Here is an 18,611-nt window from a genome sequence, read left to right as displayed (position 1 = left end):
CTGGCAATTTATTCCAGTGACAACATTTTTGACCAATAGACAAGTGCGAGTGCCCAGCTGAGGCGCTCAGACATCCAATGAGAGCGGAATGTTGTGGTACTGCATCGTGTAGGCGGTACCTAACTTTTTGTATAGCCAATGGCAACATTGATGGGGCACCCCGGGCTAAATTGCCTGGGCTTGGCTGGTTGAAGAGTCGTTGCTGCTGGCGGGTTGGCATGGGAACGGGTGTAAAGAATTGAGATGTTGTAGTGCTCGTTGTTTATTTGCAAACATTAAAGTATTATAAATCTGTGTAACAACAGTGTGCACCCTGCCTCGTACTGTATATATAAAATGTGCTTGGAACAATGGCACCCACTGTCTTTCACTGTGTGACGTTGTTAAGGTGCCACTATATATTAAGCTGGGCGGTGCTACTGCCTTGCCTCTCAGTGTTTATTAAGTTTGTAATTGCTATCCCTCACTTTATTATGTAGTTGGGCTGCCATCTTTGGATATCTTTCTCAGGGCGCTAACCCATCAAGGAAAACCAGAATAAGACTTTTTGATATGCATGTTGTAGTCATCGTCTCTTATTTATATGACAACTACACGTTTAGATCATTCACATCAGTCTTTGCCCCAGCAGAGCTTACAGTCATACAGTGCTGCCCCAGGCACCAACTGCCACCAGATTGCACAGGAAAGGATCTGGTCCCAGTGGAAAGGGTTTTTTTTGACAAAAAATGTATTTACCATATAGGCATCCAAAGACCAAGCCCCTTAAGCTGCTGCTATAGGCACAGGTCCTCAAGTACCTATGTGGTCGCACAGATGTCATCAATTGTAGCAAAATTGTTTCCCCCGCCGGAGGTGCTAGCTAATACAGCCTTCAATCCGACTAGGGGGAAACAATAAAAAACAAAAAATTCCACTGGTAAGCACTATGCCACCCACACCAGGAGAAAGAACCAAGTTCAGGTGCCATTTTGTTACTCAATGTGCATAATGAGGAGTGCCCTAGCACGTTCATTAGGCACATGCATGTGACGTAGATTCACACAAGTGAATAATGAGCTCCTTCCCAGTGCAGCAGCATAGTGCTCACTAGAAGCATTTGCTGGCCAAAAAAGTATTTTTTCCCTCAACCTCTGATAGCGGACACAATTTTGGTATGATTGGTGCCCTTTAACCTGCCTGTATATTTCTGAAGTGTGTGAGGAAAGCAGAGCACCCAAAGGAAACCTAAGCAAACACAAGGGGACCATACAAACTACCACTCATTTTTTAGAAATAGCATAGAATTGTATTATATATTTTTAATAGTTATAGCTCCAAAACAAATAGATTTCATACATTTAATATATAAATATATATTATGTAAAAAAATAACACCCTTTGCAAGAAAAAGTTGTGTTAGCCCACTTCAAACATTGCTCTCGCTCGTGCCTTGTTTCCTTTCTTTTTTTTTATTGCAGTTGTTAATAACAATAACTTGAAGCCTAGCAGGCAATCAACACAACACCTTTTTTGTGTATATTAGAGAGAATCCTACACAGATAGCTCTGTGCTGTGTGTACATTGTGTGACACTGGAAATAAGACTGCCACCCAGCCAGTATTTGACCAACCTTGCCAAAGCCAGGGCCAGTATTACAAATTTACTGGCAACGTATTTGCATTTTCCTTTTGTTCTGCCTACTTAAGCCCTGATCGGCTCTAATTCACTCTGCCATCTCCTTCTGTGCCATGATTCATCCAATCTCTGCCCATACCCAACCCATAAGGGGCTTGGGGTATGTGCAATTGGTTTTAAATCTCCTCAGCAGGAGAAGGAACCTACAGCAGGGGTCACTTACCATGCAGATGTATTGTATTGTATTGCCATAATGGATTGCAGAGACCTGCCACTTGCCCCTTAAATACAGAACTGACTGCAATAGTCAGCACTATATTGGTGAGGGGCAGGAGTGGGAAGGCACACAGGCAGCCCATAGCACTTGCACTCCTTGAACAAGTAAATGACCCCTAGTATTTGGAAGCCATTAAGCAGAACAAGAGGTAGTTATCTGGAGGCACCAAATTCAGAAAGAATTGGAAGAAAAGGGCCTACCTGGTGTAGGGCCAATAATGGAAGCCAGTTTTGACCACTCTCCCTTTTTAAACCACCCCCACTTCTGACCACACCCATGTTATAAAAAGAGCTTTTAAGACCATACCCATATTAAAGGTGGTAGTTCACCAAAATCCCATATAATTGGTGCTCACTGCAGGGATATCCCCCTTCATTCATATGTGAAGGAAGTTTATTAAGTCATATAAAGCTACACCCTTAAATCCATATGCCTTCTCCTCCCCTGGATAACACAGCAACCCCCAGCACATAATAAAACAGAACAAACCCCCACCAGATTCAACTCCCACAGGCAGTGTAGGGTAGGCAGATAAGGGCACACAGACAGCGTAGAGCAGGCAGAGTATGGCACACACAGGCAGGGTAGGGCAGGCAGAGTAACTAGCAGTTAGGCAGGTTATATATGGGCATTAAGGTTAAACTTGGTGAAAGTATGTCTTTTTTCAACCTAACTTACTATGTTACTATGAGTATGGCACACACAGGCAGGGTAGGGCAGACAGATTATGGCTCACACAGGCAGGGTAGGGCAGACAGAGTAACTAGCAGTTAGGCAGGTTATATATGGGCATTAAAGTAGAAGGAAAGGCTAAGTCACTGGGGGGTCCCTAACATTTTGGTGACTTTAAATGCTTACCTTTTACCCCAGGATGGTGCCCCTGTTAGGAGAAAACCGCACCAGCCTGGGGTAGCTGCAGCGAGTATTTCCTCTTCAGTATTTTTTCTGTGTATGGAATCCCTGGGCCGGCGCATGCACAGTTCAGTGGAAAAGCCAACTTTTTTGTTAAAGTTCTGCTTTTCACTCTACTGTGCATGTGCAAGTGCGCAAAGGAAGAAGAGATGCTCGCTGCAGCTACCGCGGGCTGGTGCAGTTCTCTCCTAACAGGGGCACCAGCCCAGGGTAAAAGGTAAGCGATTAAAGTCACTTGGGGGTGCCTAACATTTTGGCACCCCCAAGTGACTTAGCCTTTCCTTCTTCTTTAAGGTTAAATTTGATAGAAGTATGTCTTTTTTCAACCTAACTTACTACGTTACTATAAGTATGGCACATGCAGGCAGGGTAGGGCAGGCAGAGTATGGCACATAACAGGCAGCATAGGGCAGACAGAGTATGGCACACAAGCAGCAAAGGGCAGGCAGAGTATGGCACATACAGGCAGCATAGAGCACGCAGAGTATGACACACACAGGCAGCATAGGGCAGGCAGAGTATGGCACACACAGGCAGCATAGGGCAAGCAGAGTATGGCACACACAGGCAGCATAGGGCAGGCAGAGTATGAAACACACAGGCAGGGTAGGGCAGGCAGAGTATGGCACACACAGGCAGCATAGGGCGGGCAGAGTATGGCACACACAGGCAGAGTAGGGCAGGCAGAGTATGGCACACACAGGCAGCATAGGGCAGGCAGAGTATGGCACACACAGGCAAGGTAGGGAAGGCAGAGTATGGCACACACAGGCAGCATAGGGCATGCAGAGTATGGCACACACAGGCAGCATAGGGCAGGCAGAGTATGACACACACAGGCAGTGTAGAGGAGGCAGAGTATGGCACACACAGGCAGCGTAGGGCAGGCAGAGTATGACACACACAGGCAGTGTAGAGGAGGCAGAGTATGGCACACACAGGCAGCGTAGGGCAGGCAGAGTATGGCACACACAGGCAGTGTAGGGCAGGCAGAGTAGGGCTCACACAGGCAGGGTAGGGCAGGCAGAGTATGGCTAACACAGGCAGGGTAGGGCAGGCAGAGTATGGCTAACACAGGCAGGGTAGGGCAGGCAGAGTATGGCTAACACAGGCAGGGTAGGGCACACACAGGCATCATTTTCACAGGATGAAAAATCCTGAATTTATCAGTCAAAGCAGCAGACCCAGCTCACAACCACATGTCCAATAAACAATATTTACAGACTGGTTGCTATGAGTTACTAGACCTGGTGCAACCATTGTAATTCTGCACTTCCATGAACTGGCTCTTAAAAACTGTGTGTGAGAATATGTATGTTTGGGAAGCTGGGGCAGGAAGGAATCTGAACAATATATAAAATCTCTATAAAGAGCTGTGGAAATGTGTTGGCAGTAGGGTTTGCAGCCTTTTTTGGAAAAAATACTGGCATTTCTACATTTTCTCCCTGTTAATAATATTTGAATCAGGCATCATTTTTAAGCCCGGTAAACCAGGCAAGAGGCAACACTAGTATTCTGCGCTAAATTCTATATAAATTTTTCTATTACGTGTGCAACCTATCATGATGAGTCTATGCACGCTATATTGCGTCATTACGTGCACGTCGTTGTTCCGTTCTCACAGAGACACTATAGCTCGGAGAGACAGATCCCCCACAGTTGCCGTTTATACTAGGTAGTGCCACTATGTTAGGTTCAGCACATCTCTCGCCACAGTAAGCAAATCCGAGAAGTTTACCAATCTACCAAGGGACTTTCCTATAACGGAACAGCTCTTAAACTTCCGGGGCGGAGCTCCAGCTGCCTCAGACAGGTCTTTGCCAGTCACGTCCCCACACTGTGGGCGGAGTTAGCGTGCGTACAGGACCGACTCCTTCTATAGACTACTTTACACCTGGGGCGGGACAGAATTATCTGTAACCAATAGATATTATTCCTGCTGCCGGTCCCGCCCCCGTACGCCCGGGGCAGAGCCTGTGTGTATGTATTTTACAGTTGCGTCACCCTGGCTGCGAAGCCTATGCGTCCGTACGCTGTAGTTCCAATTATTCCAGCTGTTTAGCCCCGCCCCACTATTTGCTCTGGCAGTACGGTGACGCCCTGGGAGGGGCCTGTGTTTTGAAACAACTGAAAGACGTACTTCCACTTATTACGTCTTGTAAACAATAGAAGCCAGTCGGGCCTGATATACAGTGTAGGGTTCCGTATCCAGCTCCCGGCGCCATAGTAGCTGCTCGATTCTGATGACCCCCTGCAGTCGGTACCCTGCCTGGCATAAACCGCCTAATATGATCTTGGATTGTGGGGGGTTGCACTGGACCCTTTCGAACCAGACGATTCGCCTTTACCATTTGGGGGTGCAGCTTGAATTGGAGGAAACCATGGAATAAAATATGGACTAATGCAGCGTTAAACCAGGGGAAAGCTCGGAGAGGTAAGGGCGTACCATTATACTGTATATCGGGCTTCATTTCGCTTTCCCCCCGCTCAGATAGCTCAGGGTCTCAAAGTGGGCGGGCCCTGTAACAGCAATTGTTCCTTTCCTCATTCTTCTATGGCTCGAAGTGGAACTCCCAGCATCCCCTGACAGCCACAGAGGGAGAGCTCAGCAGGATGAGCCCAAGTACTTATCTCACTGTTCTTATCGCTCAAACTTTCCTTTTTAAATCATGTTAAACGGGTCAGACGTGAAATGTTAGCGCGACCCATTAATGGATACAGGGGGATTTCAGTCTGTGTTACTCCATAAGTTTCAGGGAGTTGTATTTGCACCATCATTTGTAGCCATTGCTCAGTCGGTGCGATTTCCTTTTATCTGTGCCCAGTAGCAGGAATAGCTCATTAAGGGCTTATTAGTGTTGCAGCCTTCAGGCCACCTGCCAAGCGACTGTTGCAGAGTTAATACATACAAGTGCTATTGTTAGTAGTTTTCTGTTAGTTAAAGTAGTGTAAGAGTTTGTACTCAGGAGTTTGTGTGTTTCTGTGCAGTGCTTCCTACCCGCATTTGGCGCTTGCGTTTTACAGGCTACATTTCCTATGATATTTGGACCGTGTATGTGCTGCAAATTATTTTTAGTACCATGGTTATCAGTCAGTTAGTCGATCGGACAGGTTAGAAAATTTTGGTTGGATAAGGATAAAATCTATGCATGTATTGTGTATGATGATATCTTGGGGGTCCTACAATGATAGCACTTCCTTATGATTGGTGCCTGCCAACTATTTCATGTTCAGAACACCCTCCGATTTCTTATTTTTAGTACTTTTTCCTACAATTTCAGTCTGAATGTTAGTTTCAGATCGTAGCATTTTATTGTAAGATAGATATCTGAACGGTCATCAGAAGAAGACTAAAATCTGAACTTGTACGGCCAGCTTTAATGAGGTCAGAAAACAAATGGTTCTGGGCCCAATTTTGTTACCCACATTGGACTGATTGATCATTGGCCGAGGGACTAATGAATAGATAATACAGAGGAGCCTACAGTTCATTCGGGTGAGGACTGCATCAACACACTGTTGTGGGCATTATCAAACAAGAAAAAGAAATCGGCTTCATAGATATGGGAATGGTTTTTGTCCAGATGTCAGGAAGGACATGGGCCCCATACACAAGCAATATGTTGCTGACTCAACCTAAAGGTGGCAATACATGCTAAGATCTCGCCAAGCGAGCGGATCTTCTCCTGATATCCCCACCTACGGGTGTGCGATATCCGGCTAATTCAGACGTTTGGTCCTGGCACCAAACGATCAAATTAGAACCATGGGTATGGGTGTCTGTGGTGTCAATGTGCCGATGCGTTTCTCATTCTGACCGGTTTTTAAACCTGCCCAATCAATATCTGGCCAATTTCAGGCCAGATGTCTGTTGGGCAGGCCCTTCTTTAGTGCCCATGCACAGGCCAATAAGCTGCTGAATCAGTCTTCGGAACCGATATCGGCATCTAGAATCGGCCTGTGTATGGCAGCCTTTACCCTCTCTTCAAAATATTTGCCTTGCACTCTGGGTAATTAGCACACTTTAGGAATCTAGTGAATCCAGTCACTTCTGGGGGCCATACTTTTATCTTTTTGATATTTGGACAGCTGTGGGCTCAGAGTTTGAATGTTGTGTGCTTTGGTTTATTTTGGTTGACAGAGGCTGAGAGGGAATAAAGTGGAGCAAATGCCTCATCCACTTGCAGAGAATGGACATCATCACATGAAGTTTTAGTTTGGATAGTAACATTACTGGATTTAGAGAGCACCAAGAATGCCAATGCTAGAAAGGGAAACTACTTTGTTACTGTACTAGGTGTCATATGAGCCAGGGACCAAAACAGGCGTAATCAGTAATTTAGCAGGAACACAACACATAAGCAAAACCATTATACATTTATGTTTTAAATCATAAAACTGACCACACATGCATCATGCCAGTTACAGAATGTGTAATTTCCCATGCAATTGCTAGACCATTGCTCATTGTGCTATGCAACACTAAATAGAACCTGCACATAGATTGGACTGCACTTTCAAAATGTTTTGGCACTTGGACCCAACTAATTAATATGGCTGTTATATTTACCCTTCATTTAACATGCCATTACATATATGCAATATAGATGGGAACCTCCCTTCTGCTAACCTGAATTTACACACATGCACGTATATATGCTGTGAGTAAGAGAAGAAGCAGTCACATAAATTAAAGTATCCATTACCAACCTTGTTTTACCAGTCTCTACTGGATAACAGCATAAATTTGAGGGATACTCAAAATACCTCTAACCCATGAAAACATTCCCAGAGGAGAAGGGGCCCCTTCCCCTGTTGAATAACAATATGGGGTTCCTTAATAACACACAGTAAATGCATGTGGCTTAATGTCCAGCATATATTAAAAATATCCAAACAATGATGTTTCACTATGTATGGATAAATGGAAATGTTTTCTTTGAAATAATTTTTTATGGCCTCAGAGCAAACCAGCAGTATTGGTATACAAATGTATGTAAAACCACATTTGAGTAACTAAGGTGCCATTGATATGTTTTTGGGGATGATTTTGTTGTAGACCATTTTACAAAAGCTATATTTATTCCCTAGATATCTGTGCCTGCAGTGAAACTGGATAAACCGCCAGCAGCCATGAAGTGTCCTGGGCTTTCAGACTTCCAGCGTCTCATGATAAGCCTGGAGAATAGCCTACAGTTAGAAGACACCAAGTGGAAGGTGCCTGCGTTTGAAGGCAGTACACTCAAGGTATAAATAAGGGGCTAAAAGGTTGTCATTTATTAGAATTGCAAATAAAAGGTGCCATTGGCATTCTACACCACGCCTATAATTAAAGGTTACATGACAACTTAACAAAGTAGTTCTTAATTCTTAATATAGGCATGGGACCTGTATTACATTTTAATTTACTAAAAAATCATTTAAACATTAAACAAACCCAGTAGGATTGTGTTGCTACAAATATGGATTCATACAGCTTAGTTACTATCAAAGACAAGCTACTGTTTTCTGTTTCATAGAAAAACATTTTTAAAAATTTGAATTATTTGGTTAAAACAGAGTCTGTGGAAGATGGTCTTCCCATAATTTGAGGTCTTTCTCGATAATTGGTTTCCCAAAAAGGGACCTTCTACCTGTAGTGGGAACCAGGTAAATATAGCACCTAATTGGTGACAGAAAATTATTTTGCTAAGTAAGAGGTGCATTTGGCATAAAAACTACACTGCAATGTCTAACTTAATATTTGTCAAAATAATTAGTAAAATAAGCCTCACCCCAATACGGTATGAGCAAAATACAAGGGAAATGATCAAATCTATTTACTGCACAGTTTAAGAAACAACATCACCTGAAAGAACCGTGCAGACCGAGCGCTAGTTGTTTTTGCTTATGATTACAGATAATTATTATCTCATTGTCCTGGCAGGGCACAGATATCTCTCTGACACATTATGAGCAGGCAATCCTGTGGATAGATGAAGTGACGTTGCGTTTTCGGTTTTATCCCGAAACATTTGGTCTGGCAGTCAGTATTCTTAACCGCATTTTGGCATCAGTAAAGGTAAGTGATCTTTTGGTGGCTTTACATTATGATTAGTTAATGATCCAAAATGTTTGGAACATAATTACCAACTGATCTAACGGTTCATTTCTTAATCTTCTATATTTTACTTTATTCCCCTGTGCCCCACCTTTTTTTGCAGTGCACTTTTTGCCATTACAGACTCATATATTTAGGTTTGTAAATAGATGCAACATGGAGAGCTTATAGTAGGGGTTCTATCAGGAGCAGCGAAAAACCTGTATTTAAGCTGCTTATTAGACCCAATTGTCCATACCTTGCACGTAGGTAGCTAAATTGGCTGATAACTCAGTTTGAGTTTGGGTGCGATTTTTTTTGTTTTGTTTTTTAGGTCCAGGTGAAGTACTTACGTTGCATTACTGTTACATGCTTGTTCCTTGCCGCAAAAACCAATGAAGAAGATGAGGTATGTTATTAAGCCCAGCTACTGGGTCATGTGATTAAACCACAGCTGGGTTATGCTGTGACTAAACTGGCATTTCCGCTTGCTTGTCATGAAAATATCCTGTATTTAGATAATAAATTAACTCTTCTGTGCAGGCAAACACTAACAACACAATTTCCTAAGTCATTTTTGGACAGGTTTTTACCATCTATTTTATTTTCCCTAAGCATTTACCAAATAGTAAGTAAGAGTTGCATGTAAATGCAACGTATAGCTTTATTTCTTTCAGGCTTCTGTGAAGCAGCTACCTAAACCAGATTCAACACGTGTCTTTCTCACCCCATATTACTTCTATTTTGTTTCAATGCTATTTTAAGAAGCCACACAAGAGCGTGACATAGCTGTTCAGGGGTGTAGAGTAGTGCTGTCCCACTGGCGGCCTGCTGTGACCTACCTAAATGGTACCAGTACTGAGCTTAACTGGCTGCTTGCATGGTTCACACCTCAGATTCAGGCTGTAAACCCCTGTGAACAATGCAGGGACTAAAAGGTGTGAATTATACACAGTCTTAAAGCTGTGAACAATACAGGGGGTTGCAGGTCCAAATAATTTACACCTGTAACCCCCTGTATTGTTCGCACCTTTAAGACTGTGTATTGTTCACACCATTGTTCATTTGTTCACACCTCATGCAGACTGTAGGAAAAGTGCCAGCACTGTGTCAGTGTATATACTGCCTGCCCTTGCTGCCTGTGTGTACCATGCTCTGCATGCCCTATACTGCCTGTGTGTGCCATATGCTGCCTGCCCTACCCTGCCTGCATGTGCCATACTCTGCCTGGGTTTTTGCTGCCGTACCACCATTATTAGGGGTATGGTCTTAAAAGCTCTTGTGATAGCATGGGTGTGGTTTTAAAAAGTGGGAGTGGCCAAAACTGGCATCCATTAGCTGCCCTCCACCACATAGGCCAGAAAAATTCCCGCCCTCTGTTCCACAGAAGTTGGACAGCACTGGTGTCAATGGGGGATATGGAAAGCCTCAAATGGCATTTTCTGTACAGCAGGGACAATTCCTTAGATTTTCTCATTGCTTGTATAAAATGTCCACGTGTCAATATTAGTTTGTAGTAAGTTCTGCAGGAAAATGAGGGTCTAGTGACACTTTTATTTGATCAGTGATCATACTTTATTTTTTTTTTCTTTGCATGATTGTAACTACATGTATTGGACCCAGATCTAGCAATATCCATTCCAAATCAGTGATTTTGCAGTACTTAAAAGAGAGTGTGGTAGGCTCCCATTCCTTTTTCTATCTTGCCATCCCAGAACAGAAAGGAAGAGGAATGGTCAATGTTGTGCTGGAATTACTGTAGAACCCCAGGAAAAATTCTTAGCCGCTACTCCTTTGTTATCCCATGCCGCTATAAAAAGAGTACTGTAAGCATAAACTATTGCAGAGAACAGCTCTCTTCCTGACCAAAATCAGTCAATCAGAAAATACGCAAAAGTTGTAAATTTTAGAAAAAATACAATTTTTTTGTAATCGGGTCTTACTTAATGAACCTGACCTGTATGTAATGAATGTGCCCCTAGAAGTTCTGTTAGAAATACTGGTGCCACTACTGATAAGCTTGTTATATTTTTCTCCTTGTAGCATCCCACACTGTCCACAAGCATTGCTGTCCTCTCGTGATCCCTGTAATAGTGCCAGGAATTCTTTCTTCATGTTGGATAATTCTCTCCCTATGTGTGCTTAGTGATGGCAAATGATGACGATTAATGCGCCCCCCCCCCCCCAATGTTAAAACTTCTAGATGTCTTCTCATCACCTTGGTATTTAAGACTTAATGGCCTTTCTTATTGGTTCTTTTTTTATTGTTTTCCGTGTATGAGGTCAGTCCATCCTTTATGCCTGTAAATGTGAAGGAAAGAACAACAACCCATAGTACTGTTCGCTGAGTGTTGTGCTGCCATTTCTTTTGTCCTTCCAGGTGTTCTTGGCACTAGAAGTTGCGACCCCGCCAGATTTTCTTTCTCTTGTTACATACACAGCTGCTTTTTAATCACATTTGCAATGACCTGTGAGATTTCTGCCTCAATGTTTTTCTGTATTTGATTATATTGCAGATAATACCTTCAGTCAAGAGACTGGCAGTGCAGAGTGGCTGCATGTGTTCCCCAGCAGAAATTCTGAGAATGGAAAGGATCGTGCTGGACAAGCTGCAGTGGGACCTTTGCACTGCCACACCTGTGGACTTTCTGAACACGGTAAGAATATTCACAGATAGGCTCATATTTAGTTTTATTTATGAAGTTAGTCCTGTTTTGCTGCTGTAAGGACCTCCGCTAATTTGGAAAGGCTTTCTCCTGGATTTAATATCCTGTTTGTGTGATTTGCTTCCATTGAACCCCAAGAACATTAGCAAGTTTGGGCACAGCTTTTTAGCAGTTAGGCCTGGCGTGCAGTCGTCGTTGCATTCATTCCACAGGTGTTCATTCGGGTAAAGGGGAGTGATTTGCTATATCAGCAAAAGGAGGACCAGCATAATATGAATAGCTCTGTAATGAGATGCTGGAAAATCAGGTATGCCGACAAGGTTAGAATTCAACAAACCATGTTTGTACAGTTACCGTTGTCTTTAAAACATATGTACAGGTATAGGAGCCATTATCCAGAATGCTCGGGACCAAGGGTATTCCATGTAAGGGGTCTTTCTGTAATTTAGATCCCCATCCCTTAAGTCTACTAAAAAATCAATAGAAAATGCATTAAACCCAATAGGATTGTCTTGCATCCAATAAGGATTATTTATATCTTAGTTGGGATCAATTACAAGGTACTGTTGTATTATTACAGAGAAAAAGGAAATCAGTTTTAAAATTCTGAATTATTTGATTAAAATGGAGTCTATGGGAGACGAGCTTTCCGGATAAGGGATCCCATACCTGTATTAGTATTGCTGACACTAGTGCCCTGCAAGGAAGAGTTTTTCTTTGCATGAATGGCAGCAGATCCATGTTTAGTTTGCAGGAGTTTGCCTCTTGCAATGATTTCTATTAAAAATTAACTTACAGCAATATCAGGGTTTATTTAGCTGTGCCACAGTAATTCCCCTAGGCTGTGCCATCATCTGACCCTTGCTTTAGAGAAATGGCATTTTTCAGTGACCTGTTCAGCGATGACCATTTAACAGTTGTGGTATGTGAACATTTCAGTTCATTTGATCCTTATTACAAACCTGATCAATGGTATGTGCCAACAGTTTGCTCTGCTATCTATGGTAAGAAACAGAAAAAAATAGGTTGGTTGTATTTAGAGAACAGAGAGTTTTACAATGCATTATTACAGGGTGACAAACAATTTGCCATATATGAGGCTTCCTGATCTTGTATCTGTTGCTATATTTTGTTTAAAAAAAAAAAAGTGAAAAGATGGGCACAGCAAGTTCAAGGATTTTTCTTATTGTTCTCTTCCTGCAGTTCCATGCCATGTTGATGTCCAACTTGCCTCACCTCTTCCACGATTGTCTTCGGATGAATCCGTCCAGCCACTTGGCACTGTTGACTAGACAGCTGCAGCAGTGCATGGCATGTCACCAGTTAGTACAGTTCAGGGGCTCCACACTGGCCCTGGTAATTATTACCTTGGAGTTGGAGAAGCTGACTGCTGATTGGTTCCCTGCCATTACTGAGCTGCTGAAGAAAGCAAAGGTGGGTATCACAAATGGCAGCTCTGATTATACATTGATGATTTCTGTTAGGAGAAGTATGCAGTGTTCAGTTGTTTACAGCACAGGGCACTAAATGCAGGCATAAGCCGCCCATGCTGATGATGATGGATAAAAGGTTTGTATGATTTTGTTGCATGCTTATCAAAGGAACAATCAAAGTATCCTTGTACCACGGCTATTGTTTTGTTGTTTGGGCAGGTTACATTTTTTTTTCTCAGCAGTATGTGTTCATGTATCATTTATCTCACTGTACCAACAAAACAAGATCTTCCTGTATAGCCACCATTAGATCCGACAGCCTTTCTTCTAACCATCTAAAATGATTGCATTCTTTTTCTGTTGGGCTATATTTGCCTTTTCTATTGGAATGGTTGTACAGTATAGAATTTTAATTGCTTATGCTGAAAGTTTTATATTAATAGTAAAGGGGTCCTTCACCTTTAAAGGAGAAGGAAAGGCTAATAAAGAGTTAATCTCAAGCTGCAGGCATGCCTTCAGTTGTCTCAATAGTGCCCTTATGTCTCCCCATATTTCACCTGTTCAGATGATCAGAAGCCAAACAGGAAGAAAAAACACTGAGCTGTGTAAAGAAAGTTCCCATAATGCCTTGCTCCTGCACAGACACCCAGACCAAGTGAACATGCTCAGTTAGTTAGACTACGAGTCAGCTTCCTGCTGATTGGCTCAGATCCACATTCCTAAGGGGGGGTGGGATTGAGTTCTTGGCATTCTTGAGGGAGGGGGGAGCAGGAGAGAGCAGAAAGCTGCGTGTCTCTGGCACATGAATTACAGACACAAGAAATCTTTTGACAGAGAAGTCAGTGCAGCATTTCTGTGAGTGCTTATGGCTGTATTTACATAGACCTTTCTGATAAAGCTTACTTAGTTTTTACCTTTCTTTCTTCTTTAAGTTAACTTTATGTATGTTGTTTAGTGGCATTCTAAGCAACTTTCCAATTTGTCTTCTTTCAAATGGGGGGGGGGGTCCAGCTGCCAGAATAACTTGGGCCCTAGCAACCCGATAGCTGGTGAATTTCCAAATTGGAAAGCTGCTGAACAAAAAGTGAAATAATAAAACAAAAAAAAAAAACCAAATAATAAAAAATGAAAACCGAAGCAGATTGTCTCAGAATATTACTCTCTACATCATACTTAAAGGTAACAACCCGTTTTAAGCTTCAGTGCAAATTTAGCTTTTTGATTTTTTTTTTTTTTTTGTAATTTTTATTGTATGTTAAAGGAAATACGGTCACGGGAAAACAATTTTTTTTTTCGAAACACATCAGTTAGTAGAGATTCTACAGATGAATCCTGCATTGAACTGTATTTTTAAAAAAGTTTTTTTTTTTAATATTTAATTTTGAAATTTCACACGGGGCTAGTCATATTCTTCATTTCCCAGGGTGCCACAGCCATGTGACCAATGCTCTGATCAACTTCAGTCACACTTTACTGCTGAGCTGCAAGTTAAAGTGATATTACCGCCCCCCCAGCAGCAGGACCATGGGAGGGGAGCAAGATAGCAGCTCCCAGTAGGTATCAGAATAGCACTCAATAGTAAGAAATCCAAGTCTGGCTTGGGACTCCTCCAATTACATGGAAGTAGGAGAAACAATAGGTTACCTGAAAGCAGTTCTAATGTGTAGCGCTGGCTCCTTCTGAAAGCTCAGGCACAATGCACAATACATGCACAATACATTTGTTGATTCAAGAATACAATATTAAATGGTAGAGTGAATTTTTTGTTATGTAAACAGAGTAATTTAGAAAGTACACCATAAAAATCATGACAGAATCCCTTTAACTAAAGATTATAGTGGCAGTGCTAGTTGCACCCGCGATACCCATGTGCCCGTATGGTGCAGCTGGAATGGTGTGATGGCATTGCCTCTGTGCCATATATAAGTAATACATGTGTAGGATGTATTGTTTGACTTGCTTTGTGCCTGTGCCGTTTCAGAAGGCATTTAAGTGCTATCCTTTATTGTTAAATCCCCCTTTATAGTATTGTCTGTGCATACGGGGATCCTTTAAACGATGTACTGACATTGTACATTCATTTCTTCACTGCAGGTTGACAGTGCCAAGTTTATTCTTTGTAAAGAACTGGTTGACCAACACCTTGGAATGCTATCTCCTTCCAACCATGTCTATGTTTTCATTCCTGCAAAAAGAAACCCTCAGGCCTATCACAAACAGAAATCCTCTGCCTGTTCTCCCCAGCCAATAAGCAGGAACATGAATCCGCCCATTCCAGGAGTTCTTATCTCCGCCAAGAAACAAACAGAAGAAGAAATCATGGAGACTGAGTTTTATGATGGTTTCCGATATCTGTATAACGAAGAAAGTGTCTCGGAGGATAGAATCATAAAGGAGATGATCTCTGGCAAGGCGCAGCTACAAGAAGCCAGATGCCCATGCCCCCTCTTGCAGTCTCCTGGGCAAGATCAGTAAATGCTAAGCTAGGCTCTCTGTCCAAAACATGGAAGGCCAATGGAAATAAATGATATAAGAGCCTTATATTTCCTTTATGCTGTCTTCCTGTAATCTTGCCAAATCCAAGTCTCTTTGCCAAATGTGAGAGTCCTCTGGTTATAATGCTACGTGTACATCAATACTGTGCGCTTCTGTACGTACATACTTCAGCCATGTTATGAGGTGATGCACAAAGGTTTATTTTACAGTTACTAATATCCTTTCTTAATTAGTATCGTATGACCTGACTTATCATGCGTGTGACAATTACAGCCTGTAGGACACTTATTGACATTGCCATGTTTCACAGTAAAACTAGAAATTGACCCTCTGGGACTGCCATTCATTTGTACAGAGGAATTAATAGATGTATGATGCAGGGAAAGTTTAGTTATTGCTTTCAGGTAGAGCATTTGGGGAAATTAAAAGAATGCCCGTCCCATTGATGCAAGTTGGGCAAAGCTATGATGCCATCTTGTAAGAGATGGCATATCTTTTTTTTTTTTTTTTTTTAAATACATGTTTCCCACCTTTGTATCTGTCAGTTTTGAAGTCCCCAAGGGTCAAATTCTTGTTTAGTGGTTGTTGGTTTTTTTTGTATTTTTTTAGGGACCTAAAGTTAATATGCCATGCAGCAGTGTCATAATGTGTGTGAAGATGGAGGAAGAATTGTAGTTCAGCTCCTGCAAGGCAGGAATTTGCATACATTCTCTTTCATAAAAGAGACATTTTTGTAAAATCTGTCTATACATGCTCAGATTTGATCAGCTAGTTTGGCCTATTTCATACTACCCTATTGTTTGGCATATCACCTTGGTCCGTTTCCTCATGCCATCCTGTAATCCTATTGGATAACCGTAGATCTTTCCAAAAAGTGAAAAGTTTTATCTGTCCTTCATGTTGGAAGGTACATAATGCATCAACAGATCCACTAGTTTGGGCTTGATGCAACAAAGCAGTAAAATGAGGGCAGCCTCTTCACAATATTTGTTTATTTGAACTGCTGGCCAACTAGTTGGACACCTTTAATGTCAGATTTATGGCCACTTTTGGCGCTGATAAGATTCTTATTTTGTAAAAGGACCAAATTGCTTTGTAACTGCATACCCAATGTGCAGCTTCTGTATGGTTCTTTTAAATACAAGAAATGCCTGGCTAATAGTTCTGTTTTAATTTTTAAAAATGTATGTATTATGGTTGATTTGTTTTATTGATATATTAATGTGCAAGCCAGTGTTTAGCAATTTCAATGTTTGGGTTTGGGGTGAAGTGGTTACCCTAATTTTGTGTTTTTATCATTCTTTACTGTGTGCCATAGTGGATTATTTCGGCAGCACAGTATACTCCTATTAATGCCACACACCATAGAAACTGGAGCATCAGTGCAGTCAGTTCTTCGTTCCGGGATCCCTTGGATCTTGCCCGGTGGGGGGGGGGGGGGGGTTGTAGGGTTAGAACACCCAATGTGCTAGTGGCAAAGGCGTTTTGGCCTGCTGAAACAAAACCAGTGTAAAGGGCAATAAAGATCAATACTTGCATATTATTAAATGTTTAAGCTTCTATTTTTATTAAGCTTACTTTAAAGTACTGATATAATGCAAAACCGTATAGAAGATGGATTGAGAGCCTTCTGCTTAATTTACGTTAGTGTTTGCCTAGTTGTTCCTGCTGTGAGATATTCTCCAAGACTGGGTTTTAGCCTGGTGGTTAAAAATGTTCCTGTATGTAATATTTAACCTTCTATAGGGAATGCACAATAGTGAATGTCAGCTGAGATTCTCTGGTGTTTGCCAAGCACTATGGGCTGCCAAGTCTGGTGATTAGTCAATAGCCAGAGCCCTCTCCTGGTGAGTGTATGTTACCCTTTACCAGCTGTAGGTTTTAAAAAAAGCACAGGTGTAGATACCTGTTTTAAAGCATATAGTTGGTTGCTATGGGTTACTGCACCTGGGCAAACTTTGTGCCTTTTTTTTTTTTACATAGGGAAAGACATTTCTGCTCTTTAAGGTCATTTTCTCATCTAACATCTAACAACTGTAGCAATATTTGATTATTCTTAAGAAGCAAAGCCGTCTGCGCTGATGTCTTCCATTGATTTTGTATAGTACCCTGTTACATGCTACTCAATAACAGCTTGCTTCTTTATTATGTAACAGACTATTGCACATAATATTAACTGTAATATTAAACCATTCGCAGAGTATATAATGTCTGCTTAAGCTATAGGCATCGAATTCCAGGAAATTATATTTGCCCAAATACTTCAGTTGGCCAGGTCTTAAAGATCACACGATTTTGTGTTCACGTCCATGTTTTGCCAAAAGTGCTAATATTTGGGTAATTCCTGGATTCGGCATATTCCTATTATAATAGAAATGCAATATCACTGTACACAGAATTTGGGGAAGATTCAGATAAATTACATTTTGTTGAGGCAGCTTCTAGAAAATTGTATCATAGGTACTGAATTTTCTTTAAATGTGAAATTGGCAGCTATAGCAGGGATGTCCATTGGCTGACAAGGAATGCTGGGAGATGGAGATCAGAAAGCCGGAGGACACCACATTGGATTTCCTTGGGTTAAAATGTCCTTATAGCTGCCAGCTACAAACTGTGATCTCTTGTGTTGGGATTAGTGAATTTTTCTCCTGTTGTCAGTGCAGCGTGGACCCAAAATGGTTTTGGGCATCTTTAGTGAAGATTGTGAACTTCCAAATCTCCTACTATGTGTCCACATGTTGTAAATACTTCTTTATTTATTTCCCGGATAATTACAGTGAGAAATAAAGCACTTTTTCTTTATCACAAACTGTGAGTTTCCTGCTAACTCAGTAAACGCAGGTGCTAATGTGCTACTTCTGGTTTAATGGAGTGCTGTATTTTGTTTGTTTGTGGTTTGTTTGTTTTTTTTTTTTTAATTCAAATAAATGAGGTTTTTTTTTCTTAACTTTACTTTGCTTAACTTTGTAATTATTGGCGACCAATGTTGCGCTTTTCTAAGTGCAAGTATCCCCAACACCTTACTGTATTTAGCACCCACAAAACCAAGGTGGATTCTTGGGAGTTATTTGGGTTTTACATACATTGAGTAAAATCCGTTTTGTCAGAATTCAATACAGAATAGTTTATTG

At 41.7% G+C, this 18,611-nt stretch overlaps 1 protein-coding gene across 2 annotated transcripts; it reads left to right on the top strand.

Annotated features, from left to right (window-relative positions):
- The first annotated feature begins 4,964 nt into the window (after positions 1–4,964).
- ccni2 (cyclin I family, member 2) lies at positions 4,965–18,432 on the top strand. 2 transcript variants are annotated; one of them, NM_001102993.1, is given in 7 exon segments: positions 4,965–5,240; positions 7,898–8,053; positions 8,733–8,867; positions 9,220–9,294; positions 11,402–11,542; positions 12,755–12,985; positions 15,079–17,023. In NM_001102993.1, coding segments are annotated over 6 exon segments (1,077 nt in total). In that variant the 5' UTR covers positions 4,965–5,240; positions 7,898–7,939; the 3' UTR covers positions 15,460–17,023.
- The last annotated feature ends 179 nt before the right edge of the window (positions 18,433–18,611 follow it).

Source organism: Xenopus tropicalis, chromosome 3, assembly GCF_000004195.4.
Source record: "Xenopus tropicalis strain Nigerian chromosome 3, UCB_Xtro_10.0, whole genome shotgun sequence".
Lineage (NCBI taxonomy): Eukaryota > Metazoa > Chordata > Amphibia > Anura > Pipidae > Xenopus > Xenopus tropicalis.
The sequence above is the reverse complement of the archived record's forward strand: the minus strand, read 5'-3'. Positions and strand labels throughout refer to the sequence as shown.

What these genes read in the sequence shown, in the direction of transcription:
- ccni2 (XM_031897557.1), top strand. Translation starts at nt 7,940, where the DNA reads ATGAAGTGTCCTGGGCTTTCAGACTTCCAGCGTCTCATGATAAGCCTG. An exon ending in GCATTTTGGCATCAGTAAAG is followed by an intron (nt 8,868 to 9,219) that starts GTAAGTGATCTT and finishes TTTGTTTTTTAG; the next exon opens with GTCCAGGTGAAGTACTTACG. An exon ending in AGCTGCTGAAGAAAGCAAAG is followed by an intron (nt 12,986 to 15,078) that starts GTGGGTATCACA and finishes TCTTCACTGCAG; the next exon opens with GTTGACAGTGCCAAGTTTAT.